The sequence below is a fragment of the Zingiber officinale genome, chromosome 4B, assembly GCF_018446385.1.
Source record: "Zingiber officinale cultivar Zhangliang chromosome 4B, Zo_v1.1, whole genome shotgun sequence".
Lineage (NCBI taxonomy): Eukaryota > Viridiplantae > Streptophyta > Magnoliopsida > Zingiberales > Zingiberaceae > Zingiber > Zingiber officinale.
In genome coordinates, this window is record NC_055993.1 from 246,796 (window position 1) to 272,986 (window position 26,191).

Below are 26,191 nucleotides of genomic sequence, written 5' to 3' on the forward strand. Positions count from 1 at the left end.
TTATATACTTGTTAAGTATAGTTTATTAGGGGTGTCAAAAATGAACCTGACCCGACAACCAAACCCGAATTGACCCGAAAAAAAATCAGGTTGGGGTTGGGCATTTTCGGGTTCGGGTCGGGTTCAGGTTGGAGGGTTAAAAATTTTCTGGTTGGGTCGGGTCGGGTCGGGTTCAGGTTGACCCGGGTTGACTTAAATATAGAGTTTTGTGAGATTTCTTAGGGTTAAATTAAATTTTATTTTAAAAATTTAAATGTTTTTATGTATATTAATATCATGTTTGTATGATAATGATGGAGTATTGAGATAAAAGTGAAGAATTATAGGGAAAATAGCCCAAAAAAGTCGTTTTGAATCGGATTTTTAGGTTATATGGGTCGGGTTCGGGTTGATCGGGTTGGTTGGGTTCGGGTTCGAGTTTAGGTGTTTTGTGTTGAACTCGGGTTCGGGTCGAGTTCAGGTTGGGTTAAAAAAAAAACTCAACCTGACCCACCCGAATTAACACCCCTAAGTTTATTATATACTACTTAAATTGATCGATTCAAATTAAATTTAATATTTTTTATTTTCTTATTATATTTGTGCAGATAATAGTTGAAATTTGAAATATCATCAAATTAAAACTACACTGGGTAAATCAGGTTTTATTATTAATTTAATTCTAAGTAATTTTATTTTGATAAAATAGTAGGGACTTATATTTTCTTTGTTATTATTATTTTAATATAAATATGTCTATAAAAAAAATATGATTCTGGATATATAAAATGTATGAAAAAAATAGAAGGATTTATTCAATCTCAAAAAGGTGCACTTGATAGATTTATTATTATTAATCAAAATCAAAACTAAGAAAATAATACAATTAAAAATTTAAATGAAAAATTTATTGAATTTTCACTCGAAGATAATACTTTAGGAAAAAAGAAATCTATCAAGAATGACCACAAATCGAATTCATCAAATATTAATATTAATGAAGAAAATAATTATAATTCAGAAGAAGAAAAAAAATGAATTAATAGATCATGAAGATAATTTTTTAAATAATATTGGTGAAACTATTATTCAATATATATATATAATCCAGCATAATGTAAAAATATAAATACTAATTTAATAGATTTATTAGTTGAAAAAGGTCGAAAATCAATATTTCTTTTCAAAATGATGAAAATTCTAAATATTTTTCTATAATTCATTATATTCGAAAATTATCAAATGGAGAAAAATATGATAGAAAATGGTTAATATATTCAAAAGAATTAGATAAAGAATTTTGTTTTTGTTGTAAATTATTTAGTAAAAAATTAATTACAATTCAATTAGCAAATGAAAGGTATCGAGATTGGAAAAATCTTAGTACCAAGCTTAAAAATCATGAAACAAATAGTGAACATATTATAAATATGAATATTTGATTTGATATAATTGAAATGAGATTATTTAAAAATAAAAACATTGATCAAATTTACAAGCAAAAATAATAAAGAAAAAGAACATTGGAAGACTATATTAATAAAAATCTTGTAAAAAATAATTTGGTATTTTGTGGTACAAATGAGAAAATTTATCAAGATAACAATAGAAATTTTTTAGGTTTAATTGAAATGATTGCAGAATTGGATCCTATAATGCAAAAACACCTTAAACACATATTCAAAATGGTAAAATTCATAATCATTATCTTGATCATAATATACAAAATGAGTTAATAAATATATTAGGAAAATAGGTAAACAATATTATAATAAAAAAAATAACAGAAGCAAAATATTTTTTCAGTTATACTTATTGTACTTTTGATGTAAGTCATCAAGAACAAATGTCTCTTATATTAAGATGTGTAGATATTTTTGTTGATACAGTCTGACCTGGATGTTGTTTTGCTGTTGACACTGATTTAAGTTTGTATCAGATATTTAACTCAGATTAATTACTAATCTAGGTTGACCTGATTGAGAAAGTCCTAACTGGGATGTTAGGCAGTTGGAAAGTCCTGGTGAGTGAAGCCAAGCAGATTGGAAATCCTGGTGAGTGAAGCCAGGTGAAAACCCTAGTGAGTGAAGCTAGGTGCAAGTCCTGGTGAGTGAAGTCAGGCAAGGGAAAATCCAGATGGATCAAAGGTGATCGGCATCTGGTGTTGAAAAGTCCAAGAAGGAAGCTTGGCATGCGAAGTCAGAGGGCTCGGTCGCTCGTGCCAGATGAAGTCGGAGAGAGCTAGGAGCTCGTTTCTCGGACTAGGTCGAGAGGGCTCGACCCGATCGAGTCAGAAGTCGGATCGGTCCGCCAGATCGATCGGTGAAACTTGACACCGGATCACCGCGGACCGATCCGGTGAAACCTTATACCGATCGGCCGCCGACCGATCGTGAATTGATCGCGAGCATCGAACGCCATCGATCGGCCCGCACCGATCGAAATCGATCGAGCTCATCGATATTCTTGATCGGTCGGAGACCGATCGAAGCTAAACATTTGGGAAGAACGCTATCTCGATCGGTCCGGGACCGATCGATAGTTCTGATCGTCCGCGACCGATCGCGTATTTTCAACACGCTATCTCGATCGGTGCGGGACCGATCGATAATTCTGATCGGTCCGCACCGATCGAGATGATCAGCATGGATCGGCACCGATCCACGTATTGTTTGTTTTGCATGTACTTTTTGTGATTGCCGTATTTGTCTTCACCATCTGTTTTTAACCATCTGCTGTGAGTCTTTCTAGCTTGCAGGTTGCAGGTCACATTCGCATGTTTGGATTCAAATTAAGCTTCATTAATAGAAGGAGACAAGTACCCTTTTCACTGTAATTTGCTGCAACAGATACGTTTGGGGCATCAACGTTCACTGGCGAAATCCGATTACGATTGGGCTGCTCCGTTTGACTTCTACCCATTGGTTGGTATCCAGAGACGCCAGTGATTTCCATTGGCATGTGTTCAGAGAATCAGAAGAGGAGGCAGCAGCGATTCTGCAGACGGCGGTGATACGAGCAGAGAGACATAAGTAGGAAGAAGAGGAGTTCGAAGTTAATTCGGATTCTCTGTCTTTTGTGATCAAGCCTTCGAGAGAGCAAGTTGGTGAAGCTGTGAGCTCCTTGCTGAGAAGGTTGATTGTGCGCTCTCTGCTCTGTTCTCTTCTTCGCGTGGCTGTAAGCTCATCTTAATATTTTTCTCAGCCACTGTAAGTCTTGTGCTTAAATCTATAATCAACTGAGACTTTGTTGAGAGGTTGCTCCACCGAGAAGGAGACATCTTTAGCCGGATCTTGTCCGGGGTGTGATCTACCGAAAGATCAAGGAGTCGTCCTCCTTACGGACACGCCGAGGAGTAGGGGCAAGTTATCCCCGAACCTCTTATATCATTGTGTCTGCTGTGTTTGTTTTCTTCGTTTTAGTCTTTCTACTTGTTGCTGTGCTAACAAAGTTCTTAAAGAAATTTCTTTAGTGTTTTTCAAAGAAGCTATTCACCCCTCTAGCCATCTAAGATCCCAACAAGTGGTATCGAGCAAGGTGCTCTTCATCCGGACTAACATTCCAAGGAGCAACAAGATGGCCATGAAGGAAGGATTCAACACCAGATCGTTCTCCCTATTTCGACGTCAGTATTGGAAGAGTCGCATGGAGTATTACCTCAAGACTGATATCTCCATGTGGTTCTCGGTCAAGGAGGGATTCTCACCTCCAAAGGACGAAGAAGGTAAGGAACTTGACTCATCGAGATGGTCAACCGAGCAAACTCGCAAGGGACAAGCCGATGCCAAGGCGGTTGTCACTTTGCAATGTGGGATAGCCAAGGATCAACTTGTCAAGGTTGGTCCTTTCACAAGTGCGAAGGATCTATGGAACAAGCTCATCGAGCTCCAAGAAGGGACTCGAGACTCTCGGATCGCCAAGAGGGATTTGTTCCTAAACCAACTACAGAACCTTGTCATGAAGGAAAATGAAACTGTAAGTGAGATACATGGAAGGTTCAAGGAGATCATCAATGGTCTCCATTCGGTGGATGAACGAGTAGAAAACCGTGACCTCGTAAGGTATGCTCTAAAAGCTTTTCCTAGGAATGCCTTGTGGTCATCTATGGTGGATGCCTACAAGGTATCCAAGGATCTTTCCATTGTTAAGTTAGATGAATTTTTTTGTGAAATGGAATTACATGAACTTGCTAACAAAGGGCAAAAAGAGAAAGGTATTGCTTTGGTTGCAGAAGAAAAGAGCAAGGAGGGAAGAAGGAAGAAAGAAAAGAAGAAGGAGAAAGAAATTGTTTCATCTTCATCCTCCTCCGAGTCCGATGATGAAGGTGAATCATCATCAAGCGAGATGGCCAACTTCGTGAGAAGAATCATGAGAAGGAGCAGAAGATACAAAGGGAAAGGTAAACCTAGTGAACAAAATATAGACAAAACTAATGTTACATGTTATGAGTGCAGCAAAAAGGGACACTATCGGAGCGAGTGTCCGAAATTAAAAAGGAAGGAGGAACGAGCCAAAAAGAAGGAGGAAAGAGTCAAGAAGAAGAAGGCTCTAAAAGCTACATGGGATGAGTCTTCTTCAAGTTCATCTGAGGAAGAGAAGAGGGAGAAGAGTACACGACAGTTAGCCCTCATGGCAAGAGAGGAGTCCGAGTCCGAGAGTGAGGACTCAAGCTCTTCAGCCGCGACTTCATCATCTTCGGATGATGAAGAGGTAACATCTCCCCATTTAGAAAAGTGTTATAAAATAATTGCACATTTGTCTACTTCCCTTAAAAAATCAAAAACAGAAACTAAACTGCTAAAAGATGAAATAGAGAAATTAAGGGTCCTTAGGGAAGATGAGGTCGATGACCTTTATCAAGAGGCCCTAGAGGATGAAAACAAAACCTTGAAGGGTGAAATTGAGAAGCTCAAGAAAATGCTTGAGAAATTCTCAACCAGCTCTAAGACCTTAGACATGATTCTAAATGCCCAAAGGGCGGTTTACAACAAGGCTGGATTAGGATACCAACCTAAGGAGTCTAGCTTTATTTCTTTAGTGTCAAGAACCCAATTTCATAGAACACATGTTTCTAGGGTTCATGAGACTAGGAAGAAGGTGACTAAGGCATGGGTGCCTAAGTCTCTCATTGTAGATGCATTAGGTCCCAGAATTTGGGTACCTAAAACATCCGTCTTTCGTGTCTTGTAGGCATTGGTCGAGGGGGAGCGTCTATCAACTTGGTTTGTTGATAGTGGATGCTCCAAGCACATGACAGGGGACAAGTCACTATTCTCTACCATACAAAATAAAAATAGAGGTAATGTGTCTTTTGGCAATAATGGTAGTTTTAAGGTTATAGGGGTTGGAGACATTCATATATCCGAATGTCTCCACATCAAGAATGTTCTTCTAGTCAAGGGGATGACTTTTAATCTCCTAAGTGTCAGTCAATTGTGTGATACGGGTTACACAATTGAATTTCATTCAAGTCAATGTTTGGTTAAACACATTGACACACTTGACACGGTACTAGTAGGCACAAGGGTTGATAATATTTATCAAGTATCATTTAAAAGTGCTACTAATGCTTTGATTAAGTGTTTCATGTCAAAAGAAGAAGAGTCTTGGCTATGGCATAGAAGGTTGGCACATGTCAATATGAAGAACATTCGGAAGTTGGCCAACAAAGGACTAGTACGAGGCTTACCAAGCATCAAGTACCAAAAGAACAAACTATGTGATGCATGTCAAATGGGTAAGCAAACAAAAGCATCTCATAAAGGTAAAAGCATTGTGAGTACATCTACTGCTTTAGATTTATTGCACATGGACCTATTTGATTACAGTAGTGTAATATCATTTAATGGAAGTAGATATTGCTTGGTAATTGTTGATGATTTTACTAGATACACATGGACTTTCTTTTTGAAACATAAGGACCAAACTATAGATATTTTTATTTCCTTTTGTAGAAGAACTGAAAATGAAAAATCAACAACAATTAAAACCATTAGAAGTGATCATGGTGGTGAATTTCAAAACCATAGGTTTTTAGAATTTTGTCAAGAAAAAGGGTATAGACATGAGTTCTCAACTCCAAGGACCCCACAGCAAAATGGGGTTGTGGAGAGAAAGAACTGAGTCTTACAAGAGGCTGCACGAAGCATGCTCAATGAGTACTCACTACCGAGTTACTTGTGGGCTGAAGCTGTGAATACAGCTTGCTATGTGCAAAACCGAATCCTGATACATAGGTTTTTAGGAAAGACTCCCCATGAACTTTGGTTTGGGAAACCACCTACAATTAAACATCTTAGGGTGTTTGGTTGTAAGGTGTTTATTTTAAGTACCAAGGACCATCTTGGAAAATTTTCGGCCAAGGCTGATGAGGGGATACTGGTTGGGTACTCGCTCACCAGCAAAGCCTATCGAGTCTACAACAATAGGACTAAATTGATTGAAGAGTCCTCTGATGTAGCTTTTGAAGAAATCCCTAACTCAAATGATCAATCAAGGGCTATAGGAGAAATTCAATTTGAACTTAGAAATCTAAGTTTGAATGATCAAAATGAAGAACGAGTCGAAGTTGACTCTGATGTTGATGAGCAAAGGCAACAAAGAACTCAATCTGATCCTTTGCCAGATATTGAGTCCTTGCCTGTGCCTAGTGAGACCATTCATGAGGCACCATCAACACCAAGACAATCTAGGATAGCCTCTAGTCATCCCCAAGACCAAATTGTGGGAGACATTCAACAAGGGGTTAGGACTAGGTCATTCTTCAGAAATGAGTCTAATGAAGTCGCATTGATTTCAGAGATTGAACCAAAATTAGTTGATGAGGCATTGCACGATCCTGATTGGATCATAGCTATGCAAGACGAATTAGGTCAATTTGAAAGGAGCCAAGTGTGGGACTTAGTTCCTAGACCTAAGAAGACCACCATTATTGGAACTAAATGGGTCTTCAAAAATAAGTTAAATCAAAAGGGAGAAGTTGTAAGAAACAAGGCAAGACTTGTAGCCAAGGGCTATAGTCAAGTCGAAGGTCTCGATTATGATGAGACTTATGCTCCCGTGGCCCGATTAGAGTCCATTCGCCTGATGCTAGCTTTTGCTGCACATAGAGGTTTCAAGCTCTATCAAATGGATGTTAAATCTGCCTTCTTAAATGGTTTTATTAAAGAAGAAGTCTATGTTGAACAACCACCGGAGTTTGTGAATACCGAAGCTCCAAACTACGTGTACAAGCTCAAGAAAGCACTTTATGGGCTTAAACAAGCACCACGAGCTTGGTACGAAAGGTTGTCAACATATTTACTAGAAAAGGGTTTTGTGAGAGGCCAAATAGACCCAACACTATTTCTACGTAGAGATGGTGAAAACATTTTTGTAGCCCAAGTATATGTCGATGACATAATCTGTGGATCAAATAACAAGGGCTATTTGAATGAATTTATTTCTCACATGGAAAGTGAGTTTGAGATGAGTCTAGTAGGAGAATTGACATTCTTCCTTGGATTAGAAATCAAACAAACTCGAGATGGCATTTATGTCCATCAAACAAAATATATTCAAGAGATGCTCAAAAAATTCAAAATGAGTGACTCTAAAGAAGTATCCACTCCAATGGCAACAAGCACTCGCCTTGACAATGATGAGAGTGGAAAACCAATTGATCTAAAGCAATATAGAAGCATGATTGGTAGTCTTCTATATCTCACAGCTAGTCGACCAGACATACTTTTTGCTGTGGGCATGTGCGCTAGATATCAAGTCTGTGCCAAAGAATCTCATTTAATTGCAGTTAAGAGAATATTGAGATACCTTAAGGGCACAATTCGAGTAGGTCTATGGTACCCTCGTACAGAGTCTTTTGACTTGATAGGCTATACCGATTCCGACTATGCTGGGTGCAAATTGGATCGGAAAAGCACTAGTGGGGGTTGCCAATTTTTAGGTTCATCTTTAGTTAGTTGGTCAAGTCGGAAGCAACATTGTGTTGCTCTCTCCACGACAGAGGCTGAATACATTGCCATGGGAGAGAGTGTATCACAATTGTTGTGGATGATACACACCCTAGAGGATTATGGACTTTCTTATAAGGGTGTACAAGTGCTATGTGACAACATTAGCACGATCAACCTAACTAAAAATCCAGTCCATCATTCTAGGACCAAGCACATTGAAGTGCGTCATCACTTCATTAGAGATCACGTAGTTAGGGGTGACATTGTGCTCACATATGTGGAGTCAAAGTCAAACCTAGCCGACATTTTCACCAAACCCCTTCCGGAGAATGAATTTAGTCATTTAAGGAGGGAGTTGGGAATGTGTTTGGCTCCTTAGGTCATTAGAACTTCACCATGATCAATAAGGACTATTAAAATGACAAGAGTAATTGGGACAATATTTTGGGCAACTTGGGAACATCTCACACAAACTATAAGGTTTAACAAAATATTTTTGTTTGCTAGAAATGGGGTGAGATGCTAGGAACAACCAAATTATTCAAAATGTATCATGCATCCCTTGAATAATTAGGTTGAAGAGACATTAATTGAGTATGAGGAAGACCATTACATAATTCATGTGTATTTGGTTCCTAGATCTTACTCATATATTCCAACCAAGGAAACTTGGTTGGACTTTTCCCTATAAATCATGTAACCTTGATTGTTGGAATGTTTGATACCTTTGAGCGATACCTTTCGTGATTTTGATTGACACTAGGATAGGCCATTGAAATAATGATAGAAATTTGGACATATTTTGCCAAATTTGGGACTGGACATAGCAAGGTTGAAGATTTCAGTTTTTAACCTTGAGTTGTCTATTTTGACAAACTTGAAACTTGTCTGAAATATCAGTGTTTGTAGTCGAATTTGAAAGTCTCAAATTATAAACTAATTCACACCATAAGAGCCCATCGTTAGGACATAGTTATGCTTGTAGATTCTTAGGGTTCTAGATATTGATTTTGAAAGTTTTACTGGAGAAACTTCTACGAACTATCAAACATATCTAAGGATTTCGGTTACTGAAATCACTGAAAATTTCAGTATCAGACACTGATCGGGCTACAGCCCGATCAGGAGAAGATGGATCGGTCGACAGACCGATCCAAAAACTTCCCAACCTTTCTGTCTGTACTCTGATCGGTCCAGGGACCGATCAGGTTATTTTTGTGCGCCTCACTGATCGGTCCAGGGACCGATCAGGATAATCTGATACGCATAAGGCTCTTCTGATCGGTCCATAGACCGATCAGTGGTTCAATTGGTTAAGTCTGTGACTTAGGGGGCTTACTGATCGATCTCTGATCGGTCTACGGACCGATCAGGGGCTTCGCTGAATGCTACTAATCACCTTCTGATCGGTCTACAGACCGGTCAGGAGGTTCCCTGATCGGTCTGGTGACCGATCAGGGGGCTTCGGATACCTTCTGATCGGACAACCGTCCGATCCTTTCTTCACTGTACACTCATCTAAACCCTTAAAACCTCCCGATCCCTCCTTTTCTTCATTCACGCGAAACCCTAGCCGACTCTTCCCACCAGTTCACCCTTTCTCTTCTCTTTGAACGCCGAAGCTCCAGCCCTCGGAAGCCCTAGCCTAAAGTTCAAATGGCACCAAGGTAACTTCTTACCTCTCTAAAACTTGGCATTGTGTTTTCATTTCTCACTGGATCTTCTGTTATTGTTGTCTCGGTTCTTATTTGTTGGTGGCTCCTGTGCTTTTCGTTTTTCCCATTGTATCCCCTTAGGAAGAAACCCACTGATGGTGAGGGAACCTCTAAGGAACCAACCAAGACATCCAAATCCAAAACTCCTGCTGCTTCTTCCCGACCCCAACCAGCTAGTTCCAGTAGATTCCCAAACCGCCAGTCTGAGCAAGCTTTTCAACAAAGGACTTTCAAATTACTCCCTTGTAGGTCCGTGGATAGAAAATTCATGGACGAATTTTGCCCACAAGTGTCCGAAATCATAGCATACTACAAACTCGATTCACTAGTCTACTTGGAACGAGATATCAACTATGACCTGGTCTCTGAGTTCTATAATAACCTTCATGAGACTAGTGATCAAGGTTTTAAAACAAGAGTTGCTAAGCGGACTCTTGATTTCAGTATCTCATCTTTCTTTGAGTATCTCGATTGTCGGAGGTGTTCCGGTGATGTTTTTTCGATATTTCCTGACTTACCAGAACAATTACTTCCACCGTTTGATATCTCACCTGACGACATATATGAGTACTTCTTCAGACAGCCTAGACAAGGGCTAGATGAGCTAGATGTTGACTTCCCTACTTTTGCAGCCTTGAGATTATCTCCTCAAGATTACATTCTTTTTAAAATTGTCACGAACTGCCTTCTACCTATCACATCTAAACCCTTATCTGAGATCCGATCATATCATTGTCTTATGCTCTATGGTTTGCGTCGGCGTCTCGATTTTGATATCATGTCGAGCATCTACTCCTCGATCATATCATATTCTCAGCCTAGCGGCTTCACTATTTATATGCCTTATGAGCATATAATTACTGATTGGCTTGAGACTCTTCAGGTTGATGTCTCTAAGGGTAGAATAATCAAAATGGTCAGGCAAGATTGCCGACTTGGGAAACGGGCATTTTCCAAGTCTGGAATCATAGGGCGAAATGGGGATGTTCAGTGGAAGGATGGGAGAGCTTTAGGTGAGTTGCCACGGGGACCTCCACGACAGGTTGCAGCTGCTCCTGCTGACATTGGCGAGGCGGATCCAGACCTGCGCTGGCAGATCGCTGAGTTGGAGAGCCGATTTGATCGACACGAGGAGATGGTGGCTGCTGAGTTCGATGGACTACGCATACGGATTGACCAGACGATGCGCGGGCATATTGACCAGCGCTTCGATGATATGCGCAGTCATCAGGTGGTGACACAGCAGTTGCTACTCGGATGGATGGCACGCTACCCGCCTCCGCAGTCTTACCCAGGCTATCCATCCTCCAGCGTGCCGCCTCAGGATTTCACTCTTCCTGCCGATGATGATGATGCTCCTCATGTTGAGGACATTGATTGATATAGTCTGTGTGTCACCTTGTCTGTATGTATTTTGGATGTTATTTGTTAGTCTGACCTGGATGTTTGCATTTCTGATGCTACTCATATATTTATGCTACTCGGTCTTATATTTGCTTGCTCCTTATTATGCTTCATTTTCTATGTTTTTTTTAATATGTTGTTCCTATGCCATGATTTGATTGTATCTTTTGTCTTTCTTACTGTCATATTGAGACCTTAGAGGGAACTCTGGGTCGGTTAAGAGAAGGCAGTATGGATTAAGGGGGAGTCTTTTGAGTTTTTGTCACCTCATTTGCACCTTTTCGGTGTTTGACAAAGGGGGAGAGGATACCTAAGTTTAGAAATGTATGAAAACTTGATTTTAGGGGAGAGGATAACGGGAAGGATCTTGATTCCCGTCATTGACTTGGTGGTGTATCCGTCTTAGGGGAGGATCCCGATTTCCCTAAAATTATAAGAATATCTTTGATCTAAACTTAAATCGTGTTGTCAAACAACAAAAGGGGAGATTGTTGATACAACCGGATGTTGTTTTGTGTTGACACCGATTTAAGTTTGTATCGATATTTAACTCAGATTAATTACTAATCTAGGTTGACTTGATTGAAAGTCCTAACTGGGATGTTAGGCGGTTGGAAAGTCCCGTGAGTGAAGCCAGATTGGAAATCCCGGTGAGTGAAGCGGTGAAAACCCTAGTGAGTGAAGCTAGGTGCAAGTCCCGGTGAGTGAAGCCAGGAAAATCCAGATGGATCAAAGGTGATCGGACATCCGGTGTTGAAAAGTCCAAGAAGGAAGCTTGGCATGCGAAGTCGAGAGGGCTCGTAGCTCGTTCTCTAGACCAGATGAAGTCGGAGAGAGCTAGGAGCTCGTTTCTCGGACTAGGTCGAGAGGGCTCGACCGGATCGAAGTCAGAAGGCGGATCGATCGCGATCGATCCGGTGAAACTTGACACCGGATCGGTCGCGGACCGATCCAAAGCTTTTATACCGACGGTGCCGACCGATCGAATGATCGAGCTACCGAACGCCATCGATCGGTCGCGACCGATCGAAATCGATCGCAGCTCATCAGATGTTATTGATCGGTCGAGACCGATCGAAGCCGTAAACATTTGGGAAGAACGCTATCGATCGGTCGGGGACCGATCATATAGTTCTCGATCGGTCCGCACCGATCGAGCCGCGTATTTTCAACACGCTATCTCGATCGGTCCGGGACCGATCAGATAGTTCTGATCGGTCCGCACCGATCGAGATGATCCAGCATGGATCGGCCGCACCGATCCACGATTGTTTGTTTTGCATGTACTTTTTGTGATTGCCGTATTTGTCTTCACCATCTGTTTTTAACCATCTGCTGTGAGTCTTTCTAGCTTGTAGGTTGCAGGTCACATTCGCATGTTTGGATTCAAATTAAGCTTCATTAATAGAAGGAGACAAGTACCCTTTTCACTGTAATTTGCTGCAACAGATATGTTTGGGGCATCAACGTTCACTGGCGAAATCCGATTACGATTGGGCTGCTCAGTTTGACTTCTACCCATTGGTTGGTATCCAGAGACGCCAGTGATTTCCATTGGCATGTGTTCAGAGAATCAGAAGAGGAGGAGAGGTGATTGGCTACGCCTTGCTGGCAGCAGCGATTCTGCAGACGGCGGTGATACGAGCAGAGAGACATAAGTAGGAAGAAGAGGAGTTCAGAAAGTTAATTCTGGATTCTCTGTCTTTTGTGATCAAGCCTTCGAGAGAGCAAGTTGGTGAAGCTGTGAGCTCCTTGCTGAGAAGGTTGATTGTGCGCTCTCTGCTCTGTTCTCTTCTTCGCGTGGCTGTAAGCTCATCTTAATATTTTTCTCAGCCACTGTAAGTCTTGTGCTTAAATCTATAATCAACTGAGACTTTGTTGAGAGGTTGCTCCACCGAGAAGGAGACATCTTTAGCCGGATCTTGTCCGGGGTGTGATCTACCGAAAGATCAAGGAGTCGTCCTCCTTACGGACACGCCGAGGAGTAGGGGCAAGTTATCCCCGAACCTCGTATATCATTGTGTCTGCTGTGTGTTTGTTTTCTTTCGTTTTAGTCTTTCTACTTCCGCTGTGCTGTGCTAACAAAGTTCTTAAAGAAATTTCTGTTTAGTATTTTTCAAAGAAGCTATTCACCCCCCCTCTAGCCATCTAAGATCCCAACAATTTTAACAAGTCCAATCAAAATAGAAGAATATTTTATAGAATTTTTAAAGTAGATGATCATCAGGCAAATATCTTTTTGATATGCTTATTAATATAATAAATAAAATTGAACTAGATGTAAATGACATAAGAGAACAAGGATATAATAATGGGGCTAATATGAAAGATAAATAACAAGACGTACAAAAGAGATTGTTAGATATAAATCTAGAGCTTTTTATACACCATGTGGTTGTCATAGTCTTAATTTAGTACTATGTGATATGACTAGTTCTTTTTCTAGTGCTATAACATTTTTTGGTGTGATACAACATATTTACTCATTATTTTCTTCTTTTAAAAAAAGATGAAAAATTTTACAAGATCATATTTTCTTCTTCTACTCTTAAACAATTATCACAAACACGTTGGGAAAGTCATATTGAAAGTGTTAAAACAATAAAATATCAAGCTCCACAGATAAGAGAAGCTTTATATAAATTTGCAGAAACTAGTGATGACCCTAAAACAAAAAGTGAACAAATTCTTTAGCAACATAGGAGTTTGAAAATTTTAAATTTTTATTAGGTATGGTTAATTATTTGGTATGACATATTATTTACTGTTAATACTATTAGTAAATCTTTACAATATAAAGATAATATTGCTATTGCATTAGATCAGTTAAAATGTCTTGTTTCTTTTTTTTTAATGATTATAGAGGAAATTGATTCATATATGCTATGATTTTTGCCAAAGAGATTACAAATAAAATGAATATAGAACCAAAATTTCATGAAAAACGTGTAATTAGAAGAAATAAATGATTTGATGAGAATAAAATTAATGAGATGAAGCTTACACCTGAAGAATCCTTTAAAATTAATTACTTTAATTATATTATTGACCATGCTATCTCTTCACTTCAAAGTAGGTTTGAACAATTTAAAATATACGAAGATAATTTTAATTTTTTATATGACATAGAAAAGTTAAAATTGCTTGATGATAATTTTTTAAAAATAAAATGTTTAAATCTTAAATTTTTTTTAACACATGACATGTTATCTTATATTGATGGTTTATATTTATTTTTAGAACTAAAAGTTTTACAAGAAATAATAAATCCAGAATTAAAAATCGCACTTGAGGTATTGAAGCTTATATAAAAATTAAATTCTTTTCCTAATGCATGGATAGCTTGTAGAATATTATTAAATATCTGTTAGTGTAGCTTCAGCAGAAAGAAGTTTTTCAAAATTAAAATTAATAAAGTCTTATTTACGTTCAACAATATCTCAAGAAAGATTAAATAATCTAGCAATTTTATCAATTGAAAAAAATTTATTATCAAAACTTGAATATAAAAATTTAATTAATAATTTTACAACTAGAAAACTAAATTTTATATAAAAACTTATTCTTAAATTAATATTTATTTTTAAATTAATATTTATATTTTAAAAACAAAATTTAAACCCGTCATTGTCGATCCCAAGTCCAAATGAAAAAAAGTTAGGGAAAATTTTATTTTTTTAAAAAAAATATTTAAGACCTTAATTTTTTTTGGCCTAGAGCCTCATGGAACCTTGAGACAACCCTGTTCTCTCCTCAAATGAAGAGCTATTAATATTCTCATGGTCCCAGTCTCTCCATAAATATCTGGTCATTCTTGCCTTTCCACAAACATATGATCACTCTTGACCTGCTTCATGCTTACAAGCGATTGGTCATTCTGGACCTGTTTCGTGCCTCCCTCGAGTTCATTCAAAGTCACTTCACATGACATCCGATTTGGATCATAACTCTGATATCATTTATTTTATTGTGCCTAAAATATTTTTATCTTTTTAAAATCCATTATTTTTTTTAATCTTTCCATTATAGAATTTTGATAGTATTCTCAAGCAACTTGATTTTTATAGCAACTATTTGCACCTGCTTTTGTAAATCTGGCCGCAAAATCAAGGCCAACTCTTTGCGGCATATACAAATCTTTGCAAAGTAATTCACTCTTCTCCTACTGCCGATCTGGCCTTTGAAAGATTGATTTCGTTGCATGATTCGATCTGTCGGAACTCATTAGTTTGGTTAAGTCTGGTGGGATGGCTGCCTTATAAATTTTTTGGAGATGGGGTAGATTTTTTATGGAGTCATGTTTCTTGATGATGGTCGAATCACTCCAACATATGAGTTGATTTGGCACTCCTACCACTCCTAATCAAGCTGAACACTTTAATGTGGTTGGTTTTGTTTGACAAATTCAACACTCGGAAAAGAAGAAAAGAAAAGTAGGTTAATTGTTGTTTTTCACTTGTTTAATAGCAAGAGTAGGTTAGCAGCTGATTGTCAAGTCTCCAGCTTATCTTGAGTGCAGTGATGAGTAAAATTAAATCGGTTAAATCCAATTAATTGACGTCTGAACGAACCAATTCAAAAGTTTGATTTGGTTTATTCAGAATTTTATTTCTATTTTTTTTTTTAAAAAAAAATAGTAATTATCTCGATTCCATCTTGATTTTCAAATTTAAAAATCGATTAAACTGAACAGAACAACTATATTATAAGCAATGTTGCTAGATCGATCATTTAAATAAACAATTTAGTTATAAATCGAATGCCTCTTTCTATTTGATGTGTTTCAATCTTATGCTCCTGAATTTGGTACGGCAATGTCTTCTCGGGACGGTGCGATGATTAAGACATGGAGTGTTACTACATGAGATCTTGGGATCGAAACTCGACGTAACCGAGCATAACCTCCCACATGTCTTGACCATTTGTACTAATGACTAGTAGTCACCCGTGATTTAACTCCTCCGTATTGACCTAGAGACAGATTAACGGAGACGTTAAAAACGAACGAACCATCTTTTACCATATGAATTTGGTACGGCAAGTCATCAACCATAATTCCTTTTTTTTTTCTCCTATCACATTGACACTTTAGTTTGGTGAGCCATCCCTTTCTCAATAAGTGCTAGGCCATGACATCAATAATTGAAGTATTTATACATCACCCCAAGCAAGATATATATTACCATGATCAGCAACAGTTGTAGCAGAGGTGAAACTGCTCAAGCAAGAACAATGTTGAAGATTTCTCGCAGGCTCAGAAAGAATAGAGAGAGAGAGAGAGAGAGAGCGCAATAATAGATATGAAATTTTAACCAATTATTGCATGATTGAGTGAAGCAGGGCATATTCTCTCTTTGGGCAAAAGAAGAAACAATGCAAGAAACAATACATTTTTCTACCCTTTCTTTAAATGAAAACACAATATAAATGCAAGCCTTCTTGTGGAAATTTCCCAGAAACTCAACTGAAAGGGAATTGTTCGCTGTGATCACACACCATCAAATTAACGTTGTAATGAAACAGGGAGATAGATTTATAGATTTGCAGTAGCAGTAGCAAGTTTTGGCGATTAATTATCAACTCATTTGACCCTACGGCAGATGGTGACGCCGTCGCCGACGGGGAGCTGGCAGATCTCGATACGCTCGTCGGCGGCGAGCGCCTTGTTGAGCTCGATGACGAAGTCGCGGTAGTAGCGGATGTACTTGCGCATCGGCGCGTCCGGCGGCGCCACCACCGACCCGTTCCACAGCGTGTTGTCGTACGCGATCACGCCGCCCACCTTCACCAGCTCCAGCAGCCGCTTGTGGTAGTTGATGTAGTTGTCCTTGTCCGCGTCCACAAACACGAAGTCAAAGGACCCGTGATTCTTCGCCTGCGCACAAAATTCAATTTTTAGTTCGTCAAGCCTTCGATTGATCTGGAAATCCGAGATCTGTAGTCGAATCGAGTTTACATCTTCGACCAATTGGTCGAGGACGGGGAGGGCGGGGCCTTCACGGAAGTCGATCTTGTGGGCGACGCCGGCCTTCTGGATGACGGGCAGCCCGATCTCGAAGTTCTCCCGGTTGATGTCCATCGCCAGGATCTGCACAAGACAAACCGAATCAAACAACCCAATCCCAAATTAGGCATCCAAAACCTAGAAATCAGACCTTGCCGTCGTCAGGGAGGGCGAGGGCGGTGGCGAGCAGAGAGTAGCCCGTGTAGACGCCGATCTCCATCGTGTTCTTGGCGTTGATGAGCTTCAGAAGCATCCCCAAGAACTGCCCCTCGTCCGCCGAAGTCGTCATCAAGTTCCTGGATCTCACACAAATCAAACCATGTCTACAAAAAAAAAAAAAAAAAAAAAGTTTAACTCGGATTAGAAGAGTAAACTACCATGGATGCTTGGCGGTGATATCTCGGAGCTCCTTCATCGGCTCGGGCTCGCGGGGGTACACGCTCGTCTCCAGAATGTACTGCGACGGCGGCGATTCACGCATCCAGATCGAAGAATTAAAGCAGGAAGTTCAAGATCAAGATCCGCATCAGAGATCGAAGAGAGCTTACTTGGTAGAGGGCGTCGCTCTGGAGGAGGCTCTTGTGGCCGACTTCCTGGTGCCTGTGCTGCTCTCCATCCTTGTTCTCGGAGGCCATGGCGGATCTCACTTTCGCCGCGACTGGAGGGAGCAGGTGCCTGTCCCAGTTCCCACGGCGGTGGAATAAAAAGAGGTGCGGGCTGGGACGGGCTCACCTACCGCGTAGTTGATTAAAAACCGAACCGAACCGGACCGGACCGGACCGGTGGAACAGAGTGGACGAGGGCCGGTTCGTAATTTGCTCGCTAGACGTCGTGGCTGGTGCTTTCCGCTTACCCACCCACCATGTTCTTTTGCATCTGCAGAGTCCCCGTCTCCACCTACCACCCACTGAACATTTTGTTTGGCTACAAAGTCAGGATTGACTAAGGTATTAACCGTGCCGGGGGCATAACCAGGATTTCGTTGCTCTTGTGATGGGGATGCAGATGGAGATGGCGGTTGTTGCGGACTTGCTGCAGTAGGTGGGAGAGAGCGACGCGTACTGCGCCGGTTAACTCGCGCATGTTGACCGCAAACCGCACCGCTAGCTCCTTGGTTTTCTCCACGCCCTTTTTGTTTTAGCTAGAGCAGTGCTCAGGTTGTTGAGCACTGCGATTACTGAGTCAGATGCTTGGATTGTAGACTGCATGGGATGGGATCTCAGTCTCTATCGTCCATCTTCACATGGCTACTAGCAATAGTTTATTGTGTTTCACTATTAGCCCGTCTATGGCCAATCAAAGTGGTGATCCATCTCTAAAATAGTTGTTTCTACTATTGCTAATATTGTTGTATCATCGTCATCATAATGTTGAAAAGAGCTAGATCTTCACCTCAAAGTTGGCACAATTACACCTGTTACAACTCTAGTGGCAATCACAGCTCCAACTCTGGGGACAACAACACTTTTGCTTCTGAGATAATAATCCCTCTTTGAGCCAAAAAGTGATTTGTAATTGAGAATGAACCCTAATCTGAATCATACAGTTCTAAACCGTAACCCAAGTAGAGTTTTTTTGAACCGTTGATTTAGAACTAACAACTCTCATTAATTCTGAAACGTCAATTTCAACTTGTTGTCGAAGTCGAACTGAATAAAATAATAATCACTGATCATGGTGGGATGATTAGAAACTCATTGGTTTGCCAACCAACACGCCACGTCTTTTCCACGAAATATTTGACCATTCTTCAGGTATATCTTGCCACAAGTGAGGACCTTGTACTATTAACAAGACGTTATGCTGCATATTACCAAAGAAACACGACCGCATTTACAGGTCTAATTTGTTTTCGCTTTTTTTTCCCAATCGAACAAAACATTGGCCTGCAAAGTGTTGGGTGTGTCGTCATATTTTGCTACATATTTGAGAGCCAATAGCTAGCCATAAGAGAGCAAAACATGCTATTGCCAAATTGGTGTAATCTTCGGGTAACATCTTTGTATCAGCACTATGTAAGTTTATCCCTGTGCTAGGCAGGTGAAGGGACAATCGCCACAAGTTCTGGGCAATGCCAGCAAGAAAAGTGAATTGAAATTACTGAGGCAAATGCTGGATGAGTTTCTCCTTTTCTGTCTCTCCGGATATGAAATCTTCTGATCTCACTGTACCCAACGTGCATTTCTGGGCAAGGTCCGCAACCACCATTGAGGATGGTTGGCCCCTGGAAAGTTGGGAAGCAATGGTACCTATGGAATTCACTTGGTTTTCTTTCAAACATAGAAGAAAAGGTGCAAGAAACAAGATGGAGCTGAAAATGATGCATTCAGTAGTAAAAGCTTGTGCATCTTTGTGACTACCTGTGTGATTCTGTGCGAAATGCCTAGCCTCGGATTGCTGATGTGGTATGCCTTCTCTGGTCAAAATATCCTTCAATTATAAGAGCACAAAAGTTATGTCAGAATGCACACACAAAGCTCTAGTCGATATTGAACTTCTGCAAGATCATCAGCTACCAAAACGGTAAAATTCCTTTTTCTAAAATTTAGAACAGGATAGGTAGCCTAGATTCAAGTGTTTGCCAAAGAAAAATGCAAAAAAATAACCTCAATAGATACAGGGAATAGAAAAGATCCAGGGTGGGACTGTGAAGACTCCATTGCAAAGGAAGTCTCTGGTCTGGTCATGTTGATAGCACTGGGTGGGAATGCAGATAGATGAGATGATGTTGGTAGATTAAATGAGTTCGAAACAGATGAACCTTGGTTCAGGGGCAGCATTTCTAGTCCCGTAGCCATTGCTCGTTCAGCATCCAGACCATTGTTTGAGGCCAATTGCATGGTCTGCAGAGGCTGCAAAGCTCCATGCAAGTACAATGGATGTTGATTAAGGCTATTCCTCATTGAAAGCATCTAGACGGATAATGATTAGTCAGTATACCTTGAATCATTTTTCACCCAAAAACATATTATCAACTAACATAAATAAACATAAAATGATTATGTATACAGCAGATTTTTGGAAAAATTCAAGGAATACACACCTTCTAGAAGTAATGTAGGTTATCAATCTGTTTATATATGTATTTATTGTAAACCTGCTGCTAAAATACACATCCTCATAGGTACTAATTTGAGTCATTGATGTTTCCGACACCAATAATCAGAAGATTATAATATCATTCTTATATAAACTGCATTGGCAGTGTGTAAATGCTAGTCATTGACCAAATGCTTGGTCAACCAACTAGCTTGTTATGGTTGGCAAATCAAGCAGCATTCACTTGATGTTGAAGATACCAATTCAGTCACACTCGATGGCGTGCATTATAATGTGTTGGTTGGTGTTTGCATGTTCTCTAGATTGTTTCCAAGACAGAATTTTTCTTTTACTACTAATTATTCATTGTGAATCTATCATGACTCTTCATTTTGAGAATATTATGAGCTTATTCATTTGCACAATGATTTTGATATATTAACTAAATGAAATATAGTTGTCACAGGTACACAGTACAACTTTGCAGCAGACAATATTTAGGTGAACAAAATGAACATTTTAACACCCAAAAAGAGATCTAACCAATATATTACTTTAACAAGAGAACATGCTTTATATATCATCTGCGAACAATCCATATCATTCTTAATTTGTCCAAAAAATGTGCAACCCAAGTTATTTATATCTTACCGCAAACTTCACTTCACTGAATCTCATTAGGTCTTTCTTGTATTAGCCATATGACAATTCACAAGGACATTCATGGAACAAATAACTGCATCGGCACAATCTTACACCTTAGTTTTAATTATAATTAAATACACATTTCAAAATTTGACAAGGTCTCTTACTTCCTGTTACTCTTAATATCAGACTCCTTATCTAAGCTTTCACCTTTATGTTTATTCTTTTACTTTTTAAACGTGATAAAACAAAATCCTATATCAAACATATGGAGAATAAGTTAAAAGATTTTCAAATTTAAACAATTTCTAAAAGGATTTTCCAAATAACATAAAGAAGAAAAAGAAAACATGCAAGTTTTAGCCCCCCATGAGGAAGTTGAAGGGAGAGGAGACATACATAAAGGTTTTTGTACAAAGAAGATATTGTTCATGGAGAAAGTGGTCAAGTGGGGGAAAAGGTGGAACTATTCTACAATCTATTTAACTCCCTGAAAGTTAGATGGAAAGAGTGTTTCATTTATCAAGATCTGAAGCCTTATTCTACAATCCCTTGTTTCATGGTTGGTTTTACAGTGTATGGTATGTTCAGAATGAATTGATTTTGAGATTTATCAATGAGTCAAGTGAATGCTACTTTCTAATGATTGAACACTCTGCATGTATGAAAATATTGAAGTAAACCTAAGCCTGGGGAAGATTTGAATGCTAACTACTTTTGGAGCGACTATAGGAAAACTCTGCTTTCACCTTCAGTGTAGCCTCCTGTTTTGGTGTTGTTCACTGCTTGTTGTAGGGCTTTTCTTCGTCAAAACTTTGTTTTGTATGAAATATATTTGCTTTGTTAAGCTTTCGTCTGGGTGAAATCTTGTTCTCCCATTTTGTTTTTGTCAACAAAAAAAAAAAATATGCTGCTCTACCCAAGTAAAATGCAAAAGAACATAATCTCAAGTTTTGATCCAACTCCCTTTTATGTAATTTTAAGTCTTGATCCAACTCCTTTTTATGCATAGAAGTAATGGACTACAAGCCTTAGCTTGTGCTCTCTACCAGTAAAAAAAAGTTTATTTCAAGTATGCTTACATCCTGCGTTTATCAATTCTTAACCAATGTTTTGACTTCCGTATTACATCACCCTTTCTCTTTTCGTCTATATAACCGATGCTCTTTATCTTCCATCAAATTTCTAACTGCCATAGCTGTCAATGATAATATTGTCTGGCTATATATAATAGAGATAATTATAAATTCCAATAATTAGATAATATATGAATGTTGTATCCAAGAAGTATCATTCTTCTAATTATGCATCAGATATCATGTATGTGGATCACCAAACTAAACTAGTATATCTCCACTCTTAAAATAAAGCTTGATTGGTGTAGTAGGTTATAATGCTAGACACACACACACTAGCAGTTCCTGGTTCAAACCTGGACTAAGAAATAATGTTTTATTATATTTAAAATATTATTAATATATTTACATCATAGGTATAAACACTAGAAGTTCATCTTTAATGTTGGTGTAAACATGATGAATAAGATTATCATCTCTTAATGAATCAAATATGTATAAGCTTGTTTTATATATCCTATTAAAAATATGAAAGATGAGCCATACTTAAAGAATATATTTTACCTAAAATCATCTCCTTGGATATATAAATTAAATAACTCAATCTTGCAGGTGATAGGACGTCAAATTAATAATGTTCATCAAGGAGATGACAACTGTGTATCATCTACTAGAAAAGTCATTATATTCTATTTATTCCCCAAGACAACTATAACTTATCTCATGCAAAATTCACTTGACTAAATATCAATTCTCTCTCTCGAGTATGAAAATGCTGACTCACGTTGATATGGAGCAACAGTAGCGGCATAAAGTATATTGGAAAAAAGTTCACCTTAGCTTCTAAGCATATCTACTCATTACACACACAAGCTTTTACAATTACCTTTTTTTAATTTTGTTTTCTTTTAGCTGTAATCATGTCCTGTTCAAAAAGCATATGAAGAAAAATATGGAAAAATATATTACACCCCAGTTTATTCATACACAGTGACAAGTTTAGATGACTAAACTACTATTAATTCCCACTTCGACATGTTAATAGATAATTCTTTCATTGACAATTGATTTTAAGGCGAATCGATTAGAAGACAAGTTGATAGATAAGTCTTTGATGTTAGAGTGAATAGACAAGGTAAGGTGCTGGAAAGGACTGCATAATGATGATGGTGGCTCACCATCCTTGGAAGATCCATTCCTATGCTGCCCCAAATATACCCCAAAACCTTTGGAAATGCTTGACACTCCAGAGAAAAGGAGTATTGGCACAGTTTATTCCAAGAGCTTGAGACAGAGATGAGAAGATTAGAAAATTGCTGTCATCCATAGTAGGCAAAGGAGCAGTCAAACAGCAAATCATCTGTGGGTTTGGGTGCTCAACTACATAAGAAGTGAGCATGAGTAGATAATCCCTTGAGCATAAAAGTTTTCAGCCACAATTCAAGTCAAAATCTTAACCCTTCAAGGTATTTTCGCAATCCATATATACATTTACCAAATTTCTTTCATTCCTCCGGAGTTGAGCATTATGCCACATGAGTATCTCATTCCAGTACAGTTCCTAATTAAATTCATCAATTGAGGAGGGAAATGATGTTCATTTGCTCTAGTAGCTCCAATACACAAGAGGCAGGCACTTGGTACTGGAATGAGTATAAGAAGAATACTTCCATGTTTGCTTAAGCAGAGTGATATAGCCAACATCAGTGGATATGAACTGAACTGAAAGCACTCTGACAAAAGCTCATCGAGCCTATAGGAGGAAAGACCATCAATCACGCTAAAAGGAGATCTTCATCTTGTCTCCGAGCTTTAATTTACATAGGTGGGAGATGTGATTTCTTGCTTGGACCAATATCCAAGACAATGTAGTTGTTCAGACAAGCTGGTTAATTAGTGTTCATGATCAACACATTACATGTGACTGATGGAAGATAGAGATACATGGAAGTGAGGTTTTGAAGGTGACTTTTCACTGGCATTCACCTAGGAGACGCCCTCCACTTGTTATTATTGTTTTAAATGCCTGCATACAGGACATTTGACCATCATCTGCCAATAAATTGTGCATCAGAAATTTAGCCCAATCTTTCTTGCACAAGACATATTTGTCACTTCTCTCACATAATTGTGGGGAGTTTGCAGGAATCCAAATTGCAACATTCTTCCACTTTTCTATAAAATATCATGTGTAAACTCCTGATTGAAGAGCATCAGAGAAGTACCTAATCAAATAGGCAGGGCATGAAACTCCACTTGTGAGTCATGACAAAATAAGACAACCCAGCCTGCCACTGAATACCTAAATGTGACTTACCATCTTCAGCTTGAATCATAATCATATAACTCATAATTTACTGAATCTGAATCTCATACCATCCACATATTGACTCAAAGACCCCAGGAATACAGTTTTAGGGACTTCACATGCTGCAACGTTGCTCCCCTACTATGAATATTAGATATTTCAATTTTTCGATGACAAAACATCCACTGATCCTGTGGATGTTTCTTCTTACATTACAAATTTGCAAAAATTGATGGCCAAACACAGGAAACACCATCTGATGAAACCTTAAGCAAGCAGCAGGCGCCGCTATATAACTTCAAAAGATATGAAAGTGCAGCAGAGACTAACCATGTATGCCCAAATTATCATAGAGAATTGGAAAGTTCAGTCATGCCAAATAGTTATTGACTCTCCCCGTGCTGCATAAAATAAGGTCACCTATCTGTCATGCAGAGAGGTGCAGATAAAGTTGCTAATTTAACTTTCTATTGAGGACCTTTCAATGCCATTTGAGATGTGATTTATGATTAAATTTTGGTTCTGTACCATATGACAACTTATGTTTAATTGTATCTTTGATCAGATGGGTCTCACCTTGGATTGTGAAAGGGGTTGATCGATCTGTAAGTATGAGAGGTTTAATCATTAAAAGGAAATATCTATGGCTTCAACAATTCTAGGAAGAAGCCATAAGTGTGACCAAGTCAGGAAATAGCTTCAACGATGAAAGAGAAGCAGATTTTGCAACTGCATTTACATGTTCTACATTCAACCCATAGTGCCAACAGCCTACCCAATGGCCATACCAAGCTACATAGACAACGAGAGTAGGTGACGTCGAACCATTCCGAGATTTAAGAACTCATTGACACCATAAAATGACCTTACCTAAATCAACAACTGAAAATATTCGTGTGCAGCTATAACTAAACATATGTAGATCTTTCTTTGCCAATGGAAGAAAGATAACCAACCTGTACTTGCAGCTGCAATTGCTTCAGATACTCAATAGCTTCATCAAGCATGGATGCCTTATCAGTCTGCCAAGGACAAAAACATTTCTCTAAAAATCAACACTAAATTTCCCAAACCCGAGAATACAAAGTCACGAGATTTACCACCTTGCTAGAATTAGGAATCAGACTCTGCAAAGCCTTCATCTTCTCATTGATTCTACTTCTCCTTCTCTGGTCCAAACGATTACCCCATTTTTCACAGCAATCAGGCGCGAGCACTTCAAAAGGGTTAAAAAAAAAAAAGAACAACAAAAGAATGTTTAAACGAACCACCACCTTCTCGGACAAGTTATGCACTTCCGCCGCTCTATTTCTCTTCGAACTGGAGCTCCGCGTCGGCGGCACCTTCGCCGGATCGTCGGACACCTCCGCGGCATCCTACAAAGAACCAAAGACACGGATCAGCCATCCCGACCACACACCCATCTCAATAACAGAAAAAACTTCAAAGACCTCGAGGTCGCAGTCGAGAGAGTCCAACTCCTGATCCGTCAACGACTTCCGCCTCTCGGCCCCCAAATGGCCAGCCGAGGCCGCCCCCAGCGTCATCTGCTCGCGGGAGGAGGAGGAAGAAGGGAGGCGGCCCAGCAAGGAGGAGATCTCTTCGTGGCTATCTGGGAAGTAGGTATGGCCATCCATAACGGCGCAGTGCAGGTCACCTCTCCAGTCCCGCCTCAGGCTCGCAGGGTATGATTACGGTAGAGAGAGAGAGAGAGAGAGAGAGAAGGAAGGGAATTGAAGTGGAGATTGAAGCTCGCATACCGAGCTTGGGAATTTATAGGGGGGAGCGAGGAATGGTATGTAGTGGGGGCCTGCTGGGGGTGGGTCTCTTTCTTTCTTTAACTAGAGGACGGAACAAATTATGGCTGCTTTATCTGTCGGTGGCTTCATTTCTTTACTTCATCGATTTGTCTACTGATCTATTAATTGGTGTGGATGGGTGCAGGGAATTAATGGTTTAATAAATGAACGGTTCAGTTTCCGCGTCGCAGTCGAGCCTTCTTGCCTCATCTCAGCCGTGTCTTGCCGCCCGTACGTCTCTGGCCGTTCGTCGATTATATAAGTTATTTA

The 26,191-nt window shown here is 39.2% G+C and overlaps 2 protein-coding genes across 4 annotated transcripts; both read right to left on the bottom strand.

Moving 5' to 3' along the window:
- Positions 1–16,377: 16,377 nt before the first annotated feature.
- On the bottom strand, positions 16,378–17,764 carry LOC121974291 (caffeoyl-CoA O-methyltransferase 4-like). The gene is made up of 5 exons (XM_042525281.1): positions 17,603–17,764; positions 17,432–17,511; positions 17,206–17,350; positions 17,007–17,138; positions 16,378–16,925 (listed from the first exon to the last, which is right to left on the bottom strand). Exons 1-5 carry the CDS (start codon positions 17,687–17,689, stop codon positions 16,632–16,634), a joined length of 738 nt encoding a protein of 245 aa, XP_042381215.1. The 5' UTR covers positions 17,690–17,764; the 3' UTR covers positions 16,378–16,631.
- Positions 17,765–18,815: 1,051 nt separating this feature from the next.
- On the bottom strand, positions 18,816–25,886 carry LOC121974289 (transcription factor SPATULA-like). 3 transcript variants are annotated; one of them, XM_042525278.1, is made up of 7 exons: positions 25,574–25,882; positions 25,397–25,498; positions 25,226–25,291; positions 25,079–25,144; positions 19,661–19,966; positions 19,415–19,484; positions 18,816–19,303 (listed from the first exon to the last, which is right to left on the bottom strand). In XM_042525278.1, exons 1-7 carry the CDS (start codon positions 25,757–25,759, stop codon positions 19,152–19,154), a joined length of 948 nt encoding a protein of 315 aa, XP_042381212.1. In that variant the 5' UTR covers positions 25,760–25,882; the 3' UTR covers positions 18,816–19,151. The 3 variants fall into 3 exon arrangements, with proteins under 3 accessions (XP_042381212.1, XP_042381213.1, XP_042381214.1); XM_042525280.1 differs by having other exon boundaries at positions 19,161–19,303; positions 19,816–19,966; positions 25,574–25,885; XM_042525279.1 differs by lacking the exon at positions 19,661–19,966 and having other exon boundaries at positions 25,574–25,886.
- Positions 25,887–26,191: the final 305 nt, after the last annotated feature.

Coding starts and splice junctions, on each gene's coding strand:
- LOC121974291 (XM_042525281.1), bottom strand. CDS start 17,689: ATGGCCTCCGAGAACAAGGATGGAGAGCAGCACAGGCACCAGGAAGTC. Junction 17,512..17,602: donor AGAGCGACGCCCTCTACCAA/GTAAGCTCTCTT, acceptor CCGCCGTCGCAG/TACATTCTGGAGACGAGCGT. Junction 16,926..17,006: donor TCGACCAATTGGTCGAAGAT/GTAAACTCGATT, acceptor TTTTGTGCGCAG/GCGAAGAATCACGGGTCCTT.
- LOC121974289 (XM_042525278.1), bottom strand. CDS start 25,759: ATGGATGGCCATACCTACTTCCCAGATAGCCACGAAGAGATCTCCTCC. Junction 25,145..25,225: donor TGATTCCTAATTCTAGCAAG/GTGGTAAATCTC, acceptor TGTCCTTGGCAG/ACTGATAAGGCATCCATGCT. Junction 19,967..25,078: donor AATTGCAGCTGCAAGTACAG/GTTGGTTATCTT, acceptor TTATCCGTCTAG/ATGCTTTCAATGAGGAATAG.